Here is a 14545-nt window from a genome sequence, read left to right as displayed (position 1 = left end):
TTATAATACTTTCATGGTGTTTTATTTTTTTGTGGCATTCTGTGCAACTCCTTTCATTATATCGCCAAAGAATAAGGTTTGGAACAACATGAGGGTGAGGAGTTTATGAACGAACATTTATTTTTTGGCTGAACTTCCCATTTAAAGGTGCCGTACGATTTGGACTATAGTGTTAGACTTTGATTTCTTCTTCTTCATCAGGACAGCTGTATGGTCCTCTTCTGTGAGAGTTGTTGGTGTTTGTATTCCTGAGTCCTCCACTCCCATAATGACGTGCCAGCACATCAGCAGCCCTCTGGAAACTCTCAGGCTCCATACCATGATCCTCAGTGGAGAAGGAGCGCATCTGATCCCCCATCATGGATTTTTTGGGTGACTCACCATTTACAAAGTCTGAATGCTTCCACTCTCCTCCATACAACCGTGTCCTACCGTCATCGTCTTCTCTCAGGAGAGAGTCCACCAAGGACGTGGTTGCGTCCGAGTCCACCTCAGAGTTATCATCAGTGGACTGTGTTTTTTCACTCATGGGATCGGCTTTTTCACACATAGGGCTGTCAATCATGGCAAAGACTTCAGACATGAGGGAAGGGCCCAGATCAAGAGTGAAGGAGTTCATGGAGTCAGAAGGACTGATGGAGTCAGAACATGGGAAGGACGGGAGAAGCATGTCCGTGAGCGAGCCTTTCTGGATTTCAGGTGGGCAGGCTGAGGGAGAACTGCCCTGGGCTGGACGCTCAGTGCGGGACAGTCTCGGCAAGGTTACAAAGCCAGACTCCAAACCTGCAAAACAAAGAAAGAAGAATGAAATTGTTCCTGCTTGTGAGTTTGACCAACAGAGGGCAGTGAGAACCATTGCATTGCATTTAGCACTTCCTTGACTGCAGCATAAAAAGCAAATAATTTCTGCCATATGGTTGAATGCCCTTAAAGGGATAGTTCACCCAAAAAAGACAATTTTGTTGTCATTTACTCACCTTTATGTCTTGGTGTATGTGTCCATATAACTATGGATTCCACTGACTTTCATTAAATGGATGAAAACAGCTCAAACTATCTTCAGAATATCTTTTTTTGTGTGTGTTACACTGAAGAAAAAAAGTCATACAGGTTTGGAACAACACAAAGAATGTGAGTAAATGATGAAAGATTTTAATTTGAGGTGAACTGTCCTTTTAAGATGTGTGATTCTGATCAGAGAGCACTGTAACAGTGCACACTTGGCACAGAAAGGGCAGCGATTACAAATTAGGGGAAGATTGTGAATCCAGAAACTCTTCACATGATTGAAAACAGGGCTCTAAGATGGGATGTGCGCTCAGCACTGAAACATCTCATTCATAGCTCCCGGTCAGAACAACTTTATAGCCTTCAGTCTTCAGTGAGTCATTCAGTCAGCTGAATAAAACACTTAGGTTTGCTTACTAAAACTTTCCATATATTGATAATCAAACTAATCAGACTGTTTTGGTTCGTGTTTGGTGTGTGTGTGTATTTTTGAGAGAGTAGGCAGGGGGATTGTTTTTGAACAGGTTCTCTGTGAGGCATGTTTGAGGTATTTGAATGGGTGAGGCAGACGCTGATCGCTGTGCTGTAATGTCTGGCTCTAAGGAGTCTGGGATTGCCACAGGTGTTTAGATGGCTTATCAAACAACTTCTGTTTGATCTTCCTCATGTTTAAAATTTTATTTAAACACTTATCAATTAATATTTATACTGGTATACTGATTTATTTATCATTTGTTATTTTTTTCTGGAAACTGCTATTAATACTTTTTCAACATATTTTGGTGAATATAATATCTTTTATATTATCAGAAATATCTTTAACGGTAACTTTTTTTGCTTTTACTTTAGCACAGTTGAGTAACGACAGGAAGCAAAGTGGGAGAAAGAGCGAGGGATTGTGATCCGGAAAGGTCCATGAGCCGGGACTCGAACTCGGGACACCCGTCCCAATCAGTGCCGATAGTCACATTTGATCAATTTAATGTGTCCATACGGAACAATTTTTTATATTAGTTAATCTCGTTTGGTAAACACACATTTTAGTTAGTGATATTTTGTTTTATATCTTCGTTTACTGCTTTCTACAAAACAATTTGCTTACAAAAACTACACGTTCACAACTGAACTAAATTAATTAGTTAATGCATTGAAACAAGTATCCTTTCAGATGCTGTTCTTTCATCAAGATGTTGTGCTACAAAATGATGTTCATCATGGAAACATTCATGATTTTTCCAAGTTTTATAAGGATTTCATTCATTGTCGTGATCTTTCAAGCCTAGATATCTCACACTGTAGTGACTGTAGTATCTTCCATTAGCCCTGCCTTCTGGAGTAACTTCTGTACACACACAAAACACCCATAACTTCACTTCTACATCTGAATCTGAATCTGACAAAGGTGAACATTAACGGACTCACCGTACAAGTATGTGGAGCTCTCTGGTGTTTTGGGTGGACTAGGGAAAAGCACTTTCACAGGACAGCCGTTGGGTGAGTCCACGTCCAGCCGGGGGAGGGAAACGGCATTCTTAATGATTGGAGAAATGGGTGGAGGTGGTGGCGAAAGGTCCTTGGAGCCGCCGCGGGGCCTGTCGGGGGTCTTGCGGACATGGCGAAGCGTGCGGGAGAAGAATCCCTCATTCTTCTCTGAAGTGGAGGAGGAGTCTCCATCTGCATTATTTCCTGCTCCACCATGGTTGCTGAGGAACGAGGTGTCCCCAAACACGTCCCCTCCACGGCCCACATGCATGGTGTGGCGGAAGTCACCTAATGGGGGGCTGATCATGTCTGGGGTGAGGTCACCTTTAAATCGACGCTTTCCTGAGGAGTGGGAAACAAGGCCCTTCAGGCCAGCGAGCTTGCCCAAGTTCATGGCTTCTCTGGGTATAAACTGTAAATTTCCAGTCAGAAAGAAAATATCCACACTTTTTTTTATAAAATGGTGAAAACACTGTAAGAAAGCAAACTATACACCTATCACCCTTCAAGCTTTAAAATATCTCGGCAGAATAACAACCGCAGTTGAGTCGAAAGTTTCTTTTGCCCAGTTTCGCATTCATCTATGTCCCATTTTGGCCATCGGTCTTTGTTCATATCCAGAAAGATTCTGTGAAGATAAATGTGAGCTGAAAATATGCATGACTCCAATTCCTGAAAACCTCTGCTGCATATGTGGTCAAAGATTCTGGGCTTCACAGTTGTTCTGGGTTTGTGCTTCTGAAAAAAAAAAAAATCAGTTCAGAAATAAATTCAGCTCGGGGTGCAGATATCTTTGTGGTTTAGGACTGAAACCATGTGCTCCTTCTTTAGTAAGGTCCAGAGAGACTGCTGCTGGAAGATGCAAATATTAACAAAATATCTGTAAATCATTCAGTTGCTAAAAAGAAATATAGTATGAGACATGGGCACAGGCACGCTACACTAATTATCAACTTTTGCTGTAAAAATGTATATGTATTTTTAAAATGATATATACATTTTATGAATACATTTTTAATGAGTCTTGTTTTGAATTATTGAGTGTAGTTCCCTTTAAATGCCTAAATTCAGATTTGACTCCTCAGTCATTCACTTGCACTGTACGGTATTTCGGTCATTCACTTTAAGGGTATCGTGTTACCAAAGTATGTGCATTTACCAGAGAATTCTTCCACTGTCAGACTGTAAATGCAAAAAAAAAAAAAATTTTTTTTACAATGACAGTAAGTTTGAAAAAAAGTAGCCCTATTTTTATTAAAATAAGTTTTCTTAAGATTTTTTTTATATTTTTTTTCCATATCAAAAACATTCAATTAATAGATAAAAACATTTGGTAAACTATAAGTAAAGAACAGTTAAGCTAATAAAAATGAGCATAACAACACTTAGCCTGACTTTATTAGAAGTTTATTTGATCTTGGGTCAGCTCAGACTTTTCATTTGTGCTTGACTGTAGTTAAAGTCGTGAGAACCATTTTAAAAGGAGTGAAGACACATGTCTCATTCCATCAAACCACAACACACTTGTTACACACTTCATGCTAAATTACCAGTAAAGACTTACCATGTGTGATAAGCACAATTTATTTAGCCAAACCTTTTACATGATTATTGTTAGGTCATTAATCATATACATTCTGCTGTTTGGACCTAGGAAAAGAAATATTTAATATTACACTGCTGAAAATGTACAGAAGCCACATACCTTAATCAGATTTGTGTAATCAATTTGATCGCATGCTTTCCCAATCCAAGTTCATTCAGTGACCCTTGACCTGCACCCTGCTGAAGTGTAAGGCGGATGGGAGGCTTGTTGCTTTATCCCTGCATGTATCTTCCCATGCTCCTCCACTTCCACCGGCCTCTCCTCCTGATCCTTTGTTTTTAAAGATACTCAAATCCAGCGGCCCACTCACCAGGAATCTCCCAGGGGAGATAAAGGGTCTTTAAGAGGCAATAAATTAAATGTAATAATCTGGGCAATAGTACAGCTTGACGGAGGCTCCTTAAGGATTGGTCATGTCCGGGATAAGCCCCTAATCCTTCTTCTCTTCCTTCACCCAAAATCCCCCTCTGCTGGCTTATCCCACTCAGGCGTCCCAGTTCGAAGGGGTTCTTGTAAAATCAACAAAGGTCCTGTATGAGAGAGTGAAACAGGTGGATGTGTAACACAGATCACGATCAAAGCAGACCAAAGGTCTAAGACCACTAGTGAGAATATGTTTCTAATTTAATACATATTTGCAATACTAATGATATTATCAGTAAGACAATTTGACTTAAATAAGAATTATTTGAAGTAAGAAATTATATGAATTTCATGTTTGTCCTTTCGCTTAGGATTTCTGACCTATTGTAGAGAAAAGTTCACATGATCAGTAATCAGTCATCAATCAATCAATCATGATCAGTTTTTTTTAGTGACCTAGAAATAGTGTATAGAATCTTATATGCATTATTTATTGTCTATTTTTATGTTATTATTTATATGTCTTTGTTTTACATAGTATAGTATATTAAATAATATAACAATAAATAAAGTTTTGAATATTTAAGATGTTTTAATGTTTTTAAAAAGAAGTCTCTTATGCTCACCAAGGCTGCATTTATTTGATTAAAATGTAGTAAATACAGTAAGCAGTACAGTAAGCATAAGAGATTTCATTCAAAAACATAAAAAAACTAAATTATAAGTAGTTACTTAATTACTAAATTATTAGACTGGTAGTGTATATAATATTAATTTTCAAAGTATTTAAATTTAGTATTTTTAGTAAGTATTGGTGAAACATAGAATCACATGTGTCCATATTAAGATCTATTGATTAAAGTGTATTTTGGGAACACTGTCCTCAAACATAACTATTTTTTCCAACATCTTCTGAGAAATGGGAATGGTTGGTGGCATATGTTGTTTAATGTGCTAAACAAAGTAATAAACTGACATTTAGCAGGGCTGCTGCTGCCTCTTTACATGACAAACAGCAATAAACCGAAAAACACACTGTCTCATAATTCTTGCAGCAGTTTTTAGTGAATGCAAACAATTATGTCTGTGCATTGTTTGAGAGTAGATGCGCACGTCAACTCATAAACCGCACACTAATAGATCCCGTGTGTGAATGCATTCCTGGGGGAAACATCTCTGTCAATTACAGACATCCAGTACAGTAACCACATCCCAGATTGGAAACATGTTTAGGGTTTTTCTCTTCTTTCCCTCTGCGGGACTGTTGGCTTTCCTTCATGTGGGCAGGAAAGTTGATCTGTCTGACTTGGTTTTTTCAGCTGTCCTATGCAGATTCATATGATGTCATTCAAATAAGTGATTTGAACATCAGTCACACTGACTGAACATTTGTTCTTTTAAACTGAAAAATGGTTTCAAAGGCGTTTCTTAAAATATTTCTCTCATTCCCCTGAAACTACCTCTTGATCAGCTAGGCTACACACTAACTAGGTGAACAAACATTCAAGATAAGGCCTCATTTTTCCTTTTCACCCAGTGACCTACACTTTTTTTTCACTCATCTCATACAGTCTAAAGAAAGAAAGGGGCTGCCAAGACGTAAATCATGATTACAAATATACTCATTTCATCATCTGAACATATCCTATTTTTACTCAGAGCACTCAGCATGACCGTCTGGCAGAGCTAGTCTCTTATGGAAAATACCACCAATGAAACACAATCTCAGTGGTTTTCTGTGAAAATCTACAGCAGCTGGCTCTGTCTGCTTTACTCTTGTCTTTACTCCCTTTATTATCTTATTTACACTTTTTTTTAAATAAATATATATATCTTTTATTAGCAATCTAACTGCTATCTACCAAACAACTACCTTATCTAAAAAGCACAGTGGTACAATGAATACTAGTTAACAGGCCTCCAATACCCTGTAAAGTACATTTACATTTTCAGTTAAAAAAATTACATTGACAATTGACAAATCAGATTAACTAAACAGGACGAGGACAGATAAATGTTGCTGAACTAAAACCTTACTGTAGCAGTAAACTGATCTAGTCATGTGTGAACTTTGGATTTCATTGCTTCACAGAAATGTCATCCTAGTTTATTCACTTTTTAAAAGTACAATTAACATACAAAAGTAGATTTGCAAGAAAGTGCATGTTTTCCTAATCAGTTACCAAAGCCAAATCTTGATAAAGCTCATTAAGAAGTATATAAACTTCACATTCCAACATCTAGTTAAATTCATTTATCATAAAGAATAAAATGAATCCACATCCGCCGCTCATAACGGGCATGAAGCGTGAGTATGCAGTGGAGCGCGCATACTAATTTTATAGCAGCACAGATTAGGTTTCCTCCGTCATGCACACAATAACACACGACTAGTCTCTCTTTATGCCACAGGGTACCCTACTTGCTGACTAAAGAAGTAACATTAGTTGCGCTGTTAATAGTACGCACTAAACGCGAATTTAGCATACTTAATATGGTATGATCTTAAATAAGTCGACACGCTCAGTTCAAAATGTTGAGACAAATATAATCTGTCTTTAAAGTGACAATTGAGAAAACCAGTAGTCTGCCACTCACCTCGTGGGTTGATGAATACAGGTTTATCATGCCCCAAAAAGCGCTGAATGAGATGTGTCTCCACATAATGGTAAGATCCCACAGTCCACCATAAACCCGTTCTCTTTTGTACAGTCTTCAGTTTGAGAGGCAGCGGTCAGTGTGAAGCTCCGTGTCAGTGTCAGTGTCGGGGGAGAATCGGGGGGCGGGCATTTCCAACTCCATGCTCCCAGTGTGTTCAGTGCCACGAGTCTGGCTCTTGTTTTCAGTTTTCAGATATTTAAACTTACTTATCGCGCGCTAAGTGTTGAAATGTTATATATGACGCTTAAAGCTGTGTTTATTTGGGCCTTTTTATGTATTTTTGAACAGCACTTTGGGGCCATGCCATCCCAAGTAAAACAGTAATATATTTAAAATACAGGTATTCTATAGGCTAGTTAAAATCTATTCGTATGTTTAAAATCTATACATATCACTTGAGACTTACTGATATAAAATTATTAGGCTAATTAAACTTTTTTTTGGATTAGGCTTACTCGTGCACAATGCATATTTCTCGATATTAAGCCTAAAATGTGTTTTAATATCACTATTGATGAGGATTGTATGATCGGTGAACAATTTATGCAAGATATTTAAAGTATTTTTCACTATAGGGCATATATATATATATATATATATATATATATGTTGTGCACCTAAGACTCCAAACATATTAGTCTTGCAGAAAAAGCTATTTATTTGACATTAAACAGGTTAATCCGCCATGGGTGTAGCCATGTTGAAATCACATGACCAGCCCTATCAAATGGCTATGATGTTTATTTTCAAACATATAATCCACTATAGTCAAAATCAGTGTTGGGCTAGTTACTCATATTTTTTAAATATATATTACTCATTACTGCCTGGGTTACTTATATGTAATGTAATATTATTACATTTCTCAACGGCCAACAGTAACTTTTATACACTACTAGTTACATTACTTTTCCATTACACATCTGGTAATTGCATAATTTTGACCGTCTTTGAGTCCATGAAAATTACAGATAAATAAAGAGTACTTTTGGCTCAAACATGACAATATTTTAAACAACTTCTGTTACTTAATAAAGCAGCAATATGAAATATGCAACAGGGCTCAAGCACGTAGAACCAACCAAACATGTTGGGATTCACAGTAGACAAAGTCTTAGTACCATTACTAATATTAATGGTAATATTAATTACCATTAATATTGTAATATTACAATATTAATTGTAATATTACAATTAATATTACTGTTAATATTATTACTTAAATTCTATTAGTAATTCAATTAACTAATTACTACCTGAAACTGGTAATAATAAAACATTATTAATAAGAATAATTAACAACAATAACTAACAATATTAATTTAGTAATAAAACATTAAATAGTTATAGAATTGTTTTTTAAAAACTTAATTGTTCAGCTCAGCAACAACATTCCATTTTAAGTATCCCCATGTTTTTTTTATTGAAGCATGTGCTGTGTTCAGGAATTGTAATTATAAAGTCTTCCGTTTTCAAATGTAAATAATGCATCCCTGTTTGAGGATGTTTGCTTTCAGCAGGGATTGCATAAACTACAAAAACCTGTGATCAAAGTCTAGATGGCTTTAATGTTGGTGTCACCATTGGGTCAAAATAATTCATAACCCAGAGCAGTGTTGTTGATGTAAGCAGATCAGTAGATCAATGAGAGTCCTGCAGTTTGTATCTAAGAGCTATGCATGAACATCAGTTGGAAATTGATTGTGATTCAGTACAGTCCCTCTATTGAGAGGGAAAATAGCCCGAAAAAAAAACATGCTGATCCATTCAAAATCATGACTGCTGCTGTTTGAAATGAAAGATGGATTGGTTTAAAAGGGCCATTTGGGGAGATTAAGTTTCTATAGTTATCATAGATTATAGAACAGCCATTTCAGAGATATAACTCCATTGACTGCATTTAATATCACCAGCTTAGAATTTTGACAGTGTGTTTTTGTCTGTCTATTTGTCTGATCTTTTCTATCTTTTCATCTTTATTCACTGTTTTTCTCTCTGCTTGTCCCATCAGCTGCTCTATCTTGCTCTTCCTAGAGTAAACAATCCCCTCTGCTCAAGCATGCCAGCTATTTGCTGTGAATAACATGGAGCCTTTGGATACTTTTCAGATGCTGGTCCCAAAAGGGAGGCAGGGATATCATTTTAGGTTTTTCTCTACCCTTTTTGTCAGAAAAACAGTCTGTCTTTTCCTTTTTCCTTAAGTCTCTCTCTCAATCCCCCCAGTTTCCTCCCCAGTTCCCTCCTCTACTTTCACACAAGTCCAATAGACTTTATTAATATTATTATATTATATAATACAAATGCAATAGTACAAAAACCACACTTTATTAAACATTTCCAGATACCAAAATTTCACAATTATTTATACAAAGTAAACAAAATTTTTAAATTGTATTGACAGCTAAATGAAACTGAAGGTTAAGCTGAATCACTAAAATGACTAACTGGAAATAAAAACTAAAACTTAAATAAAAAATAAATAGAACAAAAATAGCTATATTTTTTTAATTCAATATTAAATAAAAAATGAATAAAAATGACAAAAGCACATAAAAACTACTTTTTAAAAGAAAAGATTAAAATAAAATCTAAAAATCTACAAGTAAAAGCTAATTCAAAATATTAACAAAATGGTAACACTTTAATGTTGTATTTATTAACAGATTTGTTAACTAATATTAAAATACTTCTAAAGTATTTGTTAATGTCAGGGAGTCACTGTCATCTCAGTCACCACAGTCTCTACAGCCATCAGCACCAACATTCACCAGATCTCAGTCACCGGGTTACTGATCACTCGCACCTGCTGTCTTCCAGAGCTTTATAACCGAGGTGATCCGGGAGTTTCTCTATCAATTTGTGATGGTTATCATCAATATTCATGGAACATGGACGAACATCGCCACCATGTGACGCAGGTCCTCAAGCGGCAACAAGTTACCTGAAGTTGGAGCAATTCGAGTTCCACCACTCCACGGTGCAGTTCCTCGGGTACATCCTCAGTCCCGAAGGTATCCAGATGGACCAGGGGAAGGTAATCACCATCCAACAGTGGCCTCTTCTTCAGTCAGTAAAGGATCTTCAATGGATTCTGGGGTTTGCCAATTTCTATAGAAGGTTCATTCGCCAGTTCAGTCTTCTCACGGCTCGGCTCACTTACGCGGCAAACCCTAGTCTTTGTCCTGGAGCCCTGAAGCCTTCAACAACCTCAAAGGCTTTCAGCATAGCCCCCATCCTATGCCACCCTTTTGTGGTAAAAGTGGATGCCTCTACCACCGGTGTCGGGGCTGTGCTATCTCAATATCATGGTGAGCCTCCCCGCCTCCCAGAAACTGACCCCTATGGAGCAAAATTACAACATAGGAAACTGGGAGCTGCTGGCCATCAAGTTGGTCCTGGAGAAGTGGCATCACTGGCTGCTAAATGGCTCAACCCCTGTCAAGCCCATTGGGCACTATTCTTCACACAATTCAATTTCACCATCACCTACCATCCTGGAAGCCAAAACCTCATGGCAGATGCCCTTTTAGTTTGCATACCCCAGAGCAAACCTCCAACCCAGAACCTATCCTCCCTCCAGCCCTTATCAACAGCCCTATTCGGTGGGACCTCACCAAGCGCATACGTGATGCCACCCACACTGAGCCTGCTCTGCACGGAGGCCCAGAAGGGAAAACATACGTTCCATCCTCCCAGCGACAATCCTTTCTGGGCTCAGTCCACGATGTACAGGGCTCTGGACACCTAGGCAGCCAGCGTACTCTCTTGCTCCTTCAATCTCGGTACTGGTGGCCCAGTATAATTTGGGATGTCATCAGGTACGTCCGCAGCTGCTCAGTCTGTCCCATATCCATGTAATCCAAGATAGCACCGAGCATTGCGGCCGTGTTGCGAGCTCCGAGTAAACTTAGCAGTTTTCCGTTTGTTTTACTTGTTTTTTTGTTGTTCTACATTTTGGATTTTGTTTGTATAATGGTCTACGACAGACATATGCTTTTAAGCATAGGTTCCTATGTTGCGAAACGCAAACTGGACCTTGTTTACAGACAACGCATCAGAGCCCTTTGTCTGGGCTGCACGGGCGCGACTGAGGAAACGCTGCCGGAAAAGAGGGAAAAGAGCCGGCGTCCTTGTCAGACTCAGACGTCGTCCCCTCCGACCTCCTCTCCCAAACATTTTGCTGCATTATTTGCCTCACAGAAACCTGGATGTCTGCAGAGGTTCCAGACTCCAGCCATCGAGCTTACGGGGTTCTCCGTGCACCGCTTGGACAGAACGAAAGAGCTCACAGGGAAAAGAAGAGGTGGGGGCATTTGTTTTCTTTATCAACAACTAATGTAATGAGAGGAACCTACACTCTATTAAATCCTTCTGCTCCCCTGGTCTGGAATTTCAAATGCTTCTGTGTCGACCATTCTGGCTACTGAGGGAATTCACAGCGTTCATAATCACAGCTGTTTACATTCCCCCTCAAGCCAACACAGACCAGGTACTCAAGGAACTGTATGGGAATATAAGTGAGCAGGAAACCGTACACCCAAATGCAGCGTTTATTGTTACGGGGGACTTTAACAAAGCCAACTTCAGAACAATGGCGCCAAAATATTTTTTCAACACATCACCATCAACACGCGTGATCATGCACTGTTACTCTCCTTTCCGGGACGCCTACAAATCTCTCCCCCGCCCACCTTTTGGCAAATCAGATCACTCTTCCATTCTGCTGCTGCCTGCTTATAGGCAGAAACTGAAACGGGAAGCACCCACCCTCAGGACAATCCAATGCTGGTCGGACCAATCAGACGCTATACTACAGGACTGTTTTGATCACGTGGACTGGGACATGTTCCGGGCAGCATCTAATGACGACATAGGCGTACTCAGAAACTGTAACGTGTTTAATCAGGAAGTGTGTAGAAGATGTAGTGCCGACAAAAACAATCCGCATCTACCCCAACCAAAAACCGTGGATTAATAGCGATGTTTGAGCAGCCTTGTCAGCACGGAAAACTGCTTTTAAATCCGGGAGCGCTGATGATCGCAAACAAGCCAGTAACGATCTCAGGAAGTCCATCAAGGCTGCAAAAAGACAATATAAAAACATAGTTGAAGAACAATTCAACACCAACGATGCAAGAAGCATGTGGCAGGGCATCAATAACATCACAGATTTTAAAGGGAATAAACCAGCTTCTGTGAACATCTCCAACCTCTCTACCAGATGAACTAAATAACTTTTATGCTCGTTTTGAGGCTCACCACCCTGTCCACACCGAGAGCGCTCCCGCGGCTGCTGCAGAAGATGTGAGTGCACTCTCCATCTCTGTCGCGGATGTAACCCGATCCTTCCAACAGGTAAATATCCTTAAGGCTGCGGGTCCCTATGGCATCCCAGGCCGTGTGCTCAGACCATGCGCAATCCAACTGGCCGGTGTTTTCACAAACATTTTCAACCTCTCCCTCTGTCTGTCTGTGGTTCCCTCATGTTTCAAAAAATCTATCATTGTACCCATACCAAAGAGAAACAAAATAACATGCTTAAATGACTGGAGGCCCTTTGCTCTCACACCCATCTTCAGTAAGTGTTTTGAGAGACTTGTCAGAGACTACATCTGCTCTGTGCTTCCTGCCTCATTGGACCCGCTATAATTTGCATATCGAAGCAAGCGTTCTACAGATGATGCTATTGCTTTCACCCTACACATTGCTCTCTCCCACCTGGAAAATAAGAACACCTATGTGAGAATGCTGTTTGTGGACTACAGCTCAGCATTTAACACCATAGTGCCTGCCACACTTTTTCATAGCTCCAGACTCTTGGACTATAAAGATCTCTGTGCAGCTGGATCCTGGACTTCCTGACAGGCAGAAATCAGGTGGTCAGAATGGGCAACAATATTTCATCCCCGCTGACCCTCAACACTGGTGCTCCTCAGGGCTGTGTCCTCAGCCCACTCCTGTACTCCCTGTACACACATGACTGTACAGCCACACACAGCTCCAACGTCATTGTCAAATTTGCTGATGACAGAACGGTGATAGGCCTGATCACCAACAACGATGATGCGGTTTACAGAGAGGAGGTGAGAACCCTGACTAAATGGTGTCAGGAGAACCATCTCTCACTCAACATCGACAAGACCAATGAGCTGGTGGTGGATTTCAGGAGACAGAGCAGAGAACACACACCCATCACCATTGACAAGACACCTGTGGAGCGGGTAAGCAGCTTCAAGTCCCTCGGCGTTAACATCAGTGAGGATCTCACCTGGTCTACACACACTGATGCAGTGCTGAAGAAGGCACATCAGCGCCTCTTCTTCCTGAGACGGCTGAGGAAGTTTGGAATGAGCCACAGCATCCTCAGAACATTCTACACATGCACTATAGAGAGCATCCTGACAGGCTGCATCACTGCCTGGTTCGGAAACAGCACCACTGGCAACCGTAAAGCTCTGAAAAGGGTCGTGCGAACTGCCAGCCACATTATTGGAGGTGAGCTTCCCTCCCTCCAGGACATCTACCACAGGCGGAGTATAAGGAAAGTCCGGAGGATCATCAGTGACTCCAGCCAACCGTCCCACAGACTGCTCTCTCTGCTGCCCTCAGGAAGACGTCTCTGCAGCATCCGATCCTGCACTAGCAGACTGAGAGATAGCTTTTTCCCTCAGGCTATCAGACTGATGAACAGTCAGAAGTAATACACCCTACAGCACACTCCCACAATGTGGTATGCCACACTCTGCACTTTAACTCCAACAGTTCAACACTGGACTATACATACACACTGCATTTAATACAATACCCTACCCGTTAGCGCTGGATACCATCCAATGCACATACATGACATTTCTGTATACAGTTCACGTAAACTCTGTTGCACCTTAGCATATTTTTATGCTTATATATGTTTACATAATGTAGAACGTGTACATTCTGTGTATAGTGTATAATGTGTAGTGCTAACTGTATGTATGTACATATTGTGTATAATGTGTAGTGTTAACTGTATGTCTAATAGTACACTGTGTGTACTGACTATATGTATGTGCATATGGCATATTTTCACCTGTTGAAGTCTGTATGGTTATATGTTAATTGTTTCAGCAATTTCTGGAGCAAGCTCAAAAGAATTTCACTCACCAAGGCACTTGTGCTGTGGTGATGTGACAATAAAAGTGACTTGACTTGATATCTAAGACTCCGCGCCACCTTCAATCAGGCAAGCTGGTCCCACTACCCATTCCCTAGAGAACCTGGTTTCACATAAGGGTAGACCCCAACCCCCCTCACCCCCTTCCATTTTAAGCCTGGAGACTGTCTGGTTGTCTACCTGGGACCTTCACCTCCGCTGGCCATGCAGGAAGCTTGTAGCATGTAGGAGTCCCCACTACATAGGTCCCTTCCCATGAAAGAAGCAGATCA

At 40.1% G+C, this 14545-nt stretch overlaps 1 protein-coding gene across 2 annotated transcripts; it reads right to left on the bottom strand.

The window, feature by feature from the left end:
* Positions 1 to 37: 37 nt before the first annotated feature.
* Positions 38 to 7225, bottom strand: cdc42ep1a (CDC42 effector protein (Rho GTPase binding) 1a). 2 transcript variants are annotated; one of them, XM_059532108.1, is made up of 4 exons: positions 7058 to 7225; positions 4196 to 4626; positions 2431 to 3342; positions 38 to 783 (listed from the first exon to the last, which is right to left on the bottom strand). In XM_059532108.1, the coding sequence occupies exons 3-4, from the start codon at positions 2882 to 2884 to the stop codon at positions 173 to 175; spliced, it is 1065 nt and encodes a 354-aa protein (XP_059388091.1). In that variant the 5' UTR covers positions 2885 to 3342; positions 4196 to 4626; positions 7058 to 7225; the 3' UTR covers positions 38 to 172. The 2 variants fall into 2 exon arrangements, with proteins under 2 accessions (XP_059388091.1, XP_059388090.1); XM_059532107.1 differs by having other exon boundaries at positions 2431 to 3228.
* Positions 7226 to 14545: the final 7320 nt, after the last annotated feature.

The sequence above is a fragment of the Carassius carassius genome, chromosome 40 (genome assembly GCF_963082965.1).
Source record: "Carassius carassius chromosome 40, fCarCar2.1, whole genome shotgun sequence".
Taxonomy (NCBI): Eukaryota; Metazoa; Chordata; class Actinopteri; order Cypriniformes; family Cyprinidae; genus Carassius; species Carassius carassius.
Note: the sequence above shows the minus strand (reverse complement) of the source record. Positions and strands in the feature narration are given on the sequence as shown.